A 6,583-nucleotide genomic window follows, 5' to 3' on the forward strand; every position below is an offset into this window, starting at 1 on the left:
GGGGGGGGGGGTATAGTGGATGGATGACTGGATTATATCAAAATATCTGACAAACACAAAACATATCTGCAAAATGTTCACATCCAAATTTATACAAGCCGTGTCTGCAAACGTTATTTTGAACAAATCTGCGAAATGTTCACCATCAGTGTTTATTCTTACAATATCTGCTCATGGCAGCTGAAGCATGGTTAAGGTAAGAAAAAAACTACTGAGAATGTTTAAATTTTTACAAATGACAACACTCATTTCTAATTTAATACAAGACACAAACCTTCACCTCTAGCTTTGCACTTCTATCCACCCAGACGTCAACGCCCACACTTTTCTCTGTGCTTTACGCATGTCACTTCTTCTTGCATTGAAACTGAACACTAATAGCTAATTGTGAAGTAGCTGCATATGAGCCTAATTCACAGGAGACAAGGTTGTATTTTTTTGGACTAGCATAAAATAAAAACAGATTCTTTATTTGCCCTGTAGTGAAGTGTATGGATTTGTGCCCTTCACAACATACTGTATGCCCTTTGGCCTTAACAGTCAAAATCTACATTTGCCCTTTTTATGAAAGTTAAAAGCTCAGTTTCACTATAGCTAAATGTTAGCAAATGAAAGCTGCCCACTCTGACACTTCTCAGAGTTATATATATATATATATCAATCCATCCTTTCAGACTAACCATGAAGGGGGTTTTGTCTCATACGAGGGATGATACTTTGTCATGATCCGTGCTGGTTGTATCGTTTCTATATATGAACTGCATTTGGTTACATGCTTGTCTTGCTCTAAAAAGGAAAAGAAAAAAAAGTAACCATGCTTTGAAACCAATAACGTGTTGCACATTTGACATTATCTTTTATCTATCTAAAAATTATTTGACCAGGAGTCCGTCTTGAGACGAGCACATCTCGTTTTCAAGAGTGTCCTGGCCGACGAGTAGGCATCAGGTAAACACTTTATTCCAATTCCAATATTCGAACAGGGACAAATTGACCTATAGAGGCTTGCTAAATGGATCCGGTCTCAAATTCTTCCTCCAGGAGTTTGACCTCTTGCTGAAGGTTACACAAACTGTTTAATTCCTGCATCAGTGACACATAATTCAAGTCACCCACACCAGTCCTGCAGATGTTTTGATGGACACATTCAAAATGTCAACAACTAAGACAATCAAAGAAACAAAGGAATTCCATTCAGTGTTACATGCCATGTTTATTTTGTAACAGACTTTCACAGATCTAACAGGATTATGGGCACATGCTCAGTGACATTTTTATTTAACCTTTGAATCCTTTGTTCAAAGTGTATTCACAAATGAAATCATGCGTGCAGATTAGTAAAAAGACTTTACTAATGCAATGCCACATACACTTTTTGTTACATGCAGAAATCCCATTTCATTATTTATTCATGTTTTCACAAATAGAAAAAAATATAGTTTGTTTCTGATTGTCTGACTTGCAATATGAATTCTGTCTTTTGTATAAATCATTTGGAAAAATTTTAGTACTTCACTGAAACTTATCAAAGAATTAGGTAATCACATCTTTTGGCTTAAACTGTATTCAAACACAGAGCTACAGTAATGTCATATTGAGCACATGTGGAGGGCAAGTTTTTAATTTAATTTAATCCATTATCATTTTTTCCATGCACATTTACACAAGTTATCCTCTTTAAAAGTTCTTTAGTAATGGTGTACTAAATAACCCTCAACAAGAAGAATCAAGAAAACATTCCCTGCAGTGACTCATAAATTAAACAATTTATTACAGATTATTGGTGAAATGATTTATCAAATTCAATTGTAAATTAGAATGAACATTTTTTTAATTTTTCTGCAAAGCCTTGAATTAATCTCAAAATTTGTGAATTTTATCAAATACAGCCTTCATTATTTATGATGTATGTTAACATTATGATGTTTGTGTTTTGCTTGTTTTTTTACGTGTTTGTTTGGTGTGTTTGTTGGCTTTCAGACTGTTTTACAATGATTATGTTTTAGATTTCAGATATGGGTTAATTACTGTAGTATTATCTTTTGAAATCAAATTGATAGGTGATGTTTGTATATTGAACATCACACTGGTTCTACTGTGCCAGGGAAAGACAAATAAGCAACATAGTTCATACTATAATTGCATTATTTCCAAATGGTGATTCAACCCATATCTGATCATTTTTTATTTCAATTGTACAGTTTTGTATGCAAAAAAAGGGAACCTTTCTTTATCCATGAGTGGTGTTTACATTTTATTTATGTTTTTGTTTGTTTGCATTTTGTTTTTTAAGGGATAATATGTTGACATCTTCTTTTTATCTTCTGAGTTTTAAATCAGGTAAACTGCATTTTGCAGACATGTTCAGAAATTACCACTGGCATTCATTTGGGAAAACAGTCCAGAATATTTTAAACAGAAATATACAGTCAGTGCCTGTTTGCCTCTCTCTCCCATTACGAGTTCTGCCTGTAGAGAATTGCACTGTAAAAAAAAAAACTATTTAACTGTCAGAGCAGGCCATTTTTTCTATAAGAACAAGGTGTGTATTAGGGCAAACTCAAACTCACATGTTACTGTATGTGTTTATGTTTCATACGGAGTTCTGACATTTACCATGACATTGGTTAAGTAACACTAAAATGTCAACCTCGCAGTTGGTTAATGAGTCAAATTCAGCTCCTCCTATTTAGCTTTGGTTAGTTTAACATTCCATGGATAAAAGTTTACCTTGACTTAAAGTGATATTTTGAAATTTTACCTATTCTACTAATGCACAACAAACATCCATTCTGATTATTTTCTTTGATGAAAAAACAATCTAAGTCCCCATAGTCATAATCTTGCACGGAAAATTGCAGCTTCCTAGGAGAAGATGAAATAATTTGCTTCTTAAAAATGACTTAAATGTAAGTAAATACATACAGTAGCTCTAAAGGTCTGTTATATTCTTTGATACATGTCTGTTTATCTTTTGCGATGAAATGTCAAAGAGAGATTAGAGGAGCAGAGAAACACTGTAAGAAGCGGCCAGAAGAATCTAGAAGGGCAGCAGGAACAGCAACAGATGAGACAGACGGCACACTGTATACATTACTGGTAGCCTGTAACTGCCAAACAAAATGTATGAGCAGCAAGTCTGAGTTCAAACTGTTCTTCTGCCTAGTCTAGACAATTGTATGTACACATTACAGTGCACCACAATGATAACTTCCCGTTTCATTTTGATGACATCTTAAGCACTGTTGCCCTGAAATCCTAACAATACCACTCTGTCTAACTTCCAGCAAACATTCAGACCCTCACAGGTTCTATTTGGAGAAATAATGAATATGTTTCATCCTTCCGATCTACAGAGTTTAACCCTACCACCTTTAAAAATGCAATGAAAGCAGCCTTGTAAGTGTACAGTAGTCGTTTATGTGGTGCTAGTTTTAGCCCTTAACTACCCGACCCTGTAGTGACTGTTGCAGTCAAAATGGACAACGTCAAATCGCGAACTTGATTCTGAGAAATGGCTGCAAAACATAACATTAATCCACTTTCAGCTGTTACAGCTGTGAAAGTCCTGTCTTATAGCTGAATGCATGGCTTGTTGGCAGCCTTGAGAAGAGAGAAAGCCACCCAGCAAATGCCGCTTCCGCCCTCAAGGACGGAGCTTAGTGATTGATTGACTGTGGCTAAAGCCTTCAGCACACTGAAAGTCAATTCAGTCTCCTTTACCGACAAATAACACGTCACAGCCTGTCAATACTCAAGGTCAACAGTAATTACAGTATAGACATCCTCTAAGTAAAGATGTTACACAGATCTTTACTATTATCATTGTTCAAATGTGGCCATTCTTTCTACAAAAGACCAGTTTCAAGATGTCTTTCATGCTTTTTAGTACCACGTAGCATTTTACCACAGTTTTGCTCCCAAACTCATAAAAGCCACAAAAGTGTTAGGTGTTTAAAGAAGCCATCTGTCAAGCTTTTATTATCACAGCCCATGACTTTTGACAGGCCGGGAAATATTTACAGGCCTGTGGGCTAAAAATGCTCTTTGTAGTGCACATATATAACACTTTAAAAAACAAACTGTATTCGGTATTAAGGAAAGATTTATAATTAATATTTAACTTTGCAGACAAATATCTTCACATTAAAGAATAACAAACTTTTTATTTTTATTTTATTTATAAAAATGAAAACATATCTTCAGAGAATACCATGCAAATCTTAATGAAAAAGATAACATAGCATGCTGTGGTAAGGTGAGTTAAGTTTAGTTTTCCTTAAAAGGTATTTAATGTAGAATTATATTTACAATCTGTACCCACTGAGGTAGTATGTTAGGAATAGATTTTTGTCGCTTTCTTTGTTTGTTTTTATTGTCACCTTGTTCATAAAAAAGGCATTATTCTAAGTGTTCTTGTGATGTGTTTTAGCGGAATTCTTGTGATTTAAATATAATGTGGCTTTAAATGTATTCCTAGAGCTTAGACTTTGTCTTTTCTTCTTCTTCAAAAAAACTTCAGTAACGTGACATATGGGTACAACTCATCAGTATTCTTCTGTGTTTCATTGTCAGCACCTTCACAGTCTATGCTATCACGTCATACTTTGAGCAATCTTTGTCTCCTTATGTGTCCTTCACTCCTCTCAGACCGTAATTTTTCCCATAGTCATTACCATTCAATGTCCTTCACACTTTATATTCAATATGACAGACATTAGTGGACTTGAAAAGATGCAGCTCGTAAGAGCGACAAAGTTGAAATTAGTGGAGTGAATCAAGATGAAATTCTTTGCTTCATAATGCAAATGCACTCAAGTCTTCCTACTAAAACATACAAGCTGCATCTTTATCATCCCTGTCCTGAATCCTGCCCTTTTCCTGTGGTTTAGGGCAACCAAAGTTTGCCATGGCTTTATGTGCTCACCTCTTCTGACTGCACCCCAACAGGGAAGAAGAACTCCTTGCTGCTGCAGAAGTTCCAGAAGGATCTGAACGCCGGTGTTTTCAACACACAGGAGAACGAGATATTGAAGCAGATTATCCGTCAGGACAGGGAGATGGTGATGATGGTGGACCGCAAACAGTCAGTCACCGGGATGAACTCAACACCAATGTCAGGAAACTCCATCATTAACTCACCAGCCCAACCGCCCTTCCCAACTGCCTTCGGCACAAGTCAGCTTCAGCAGTCCTCTGTACCTATGACCTATAGTGCTTCAGCTATTGCCAATGCTTCTGCTGCCCGCATGCTACCAGCCGCTGCCGCTGCTGCTGCAGCGCAGGGGGTTTACCCTGCTCCCAGTCTTTCCCATGGCAACCTGAATTCATCCTTAACTAACCCACAGACCCCACTCCAGCAGCAAGGAGCGATCATGTCGCCCTGCTCCTTCACGGCTGCCATGTGTAGTCCCCCTGTGCAGACCCCTCTGGCTAGCCGGAGCTTCCAGTATGGCTCACGCACAGCCTCCCAGCTGTCACTTATCCAGCAGCCCATTGCCCAACCATCTCTATCCACACAGCAACAGCTTGCCCAGCAGCCTGCTGTGTCAAGTGCAGCCGCAGCCTCTGTAACGCAGCAGCAGCAGCAGCAGCAGCAGCCGTCACCACAGCAGCAGCAGGTCCCTTCACCTCAGCGGGGAGAAATCCACAAGAGCACACAGGCTCTTCAGTCAGGCAGCTTGAGTCGAGATGTTAGACACTTATCGGCCTCCCAACCATCACTGCCACATGACACATCTCTGGGGCCCAGAGTACACCCAGCCTCAGGAGACTCTTTGGCCTCCATTGTGCCACCAACGGCGGCAGCGATCCAGGGGATGAATCTGCAGAGTGGCATCCGCACCACAGTGCCCCAGAGGGTCAATTTATTCCGCCAGATGTCGTCAGGAGCATTGCCCCCTGTGCGCTCAGCCGCAGCAGCAGCGGCGGCTGCGGCAGTGGCGGCAGCAGCATCATCATCAACCCAGCACAGGGAATCCCCCGGATCTAGAAGAGATTCTGTCCTGAGCAGTACAGAGACTGAGCAAGACAAAATGCGTTTTGCATCAAATTTATGATCCCATTTTTCCCTTCTCATTTTTTAAACTTCCATATATTTCAATTCATATTTAAAAATGGAGATACAACAAAAGAGATAAAAGTGAGGACCTTCAGCATTTTTGTTTCTCTCCAATTTTATTCTAAAATAACCTCATAGAAATCCTGTACATAAAAGCCCTTGTATTATATTTTAGACAGATTGTCTCCCTAAACTTAAGAATGTATATTACACAGATACATCTCTCTTTTCTTTTACGCTATCTCTATATATAAATATATATGTATACACACACACACACACACACACACACACACACACACACACACACACACACATACACAAAACCACAATATATATATATATGTGTGTGTGTGTGTGTGTGTATATATACATATATATACTGTATATACACTGCTGTATGTATGGGTGTGTGAGTGTGTGTGTGCGTGCATGTGACCATGTGTGTAAAATCCAACTAGAATATTTGACAATGGCAATTTAAAAGCTGTAGTATAAACATGAGTCTTCCTTTCTGAGAAA

General features: G+C 38.5%; 1 protein-coding gene across 1 annotated transcript in view; it reads left to right on the forward strand.

Moving 5' to 3' along the window:
• The window catches only part of LOC123981364 (potassium/sodium hyperpolarization-activated cyclic nucleotide-gated channel 1), a 79,744-nt gene extending 73,374 nt beyond the window's left edge, over nt 1-6,370 (forward strand). The window contains exon 8 of the mRNA XM_046066108.1: nt 4,951-6,370. Within this exon, the coding sequence (XP_045922064.1) occupies nt 4,951-6,059 (1,109 nt within the window). The 3' untranslated portion in view covers nt 6,060-6,370. The remainder of the gene's footprint in view (nt 1-4,950) is intronic.
• The last annotated feature ends 213 nt before the right edge of the window (nt 6,371-6,583 follow it).

This window comes from Micropterus dolomieu, linkage group LG13, assembly GCF_021292245.1.
Source record: "Micropterus dolomieu isolate WLL.071019.BEF.003 ecotype Adirondacks linkage group LG13, ASM2129224v1, whole genome shotgun sequence".
Classification (NCBI taxonomy): domain Eukaryota; kingdom Metazoa; phylum Chordata; class Actinopteri; order Centrarchiformes; family Centrarchidae; genus Micropterus; species Micropterus dolomieu.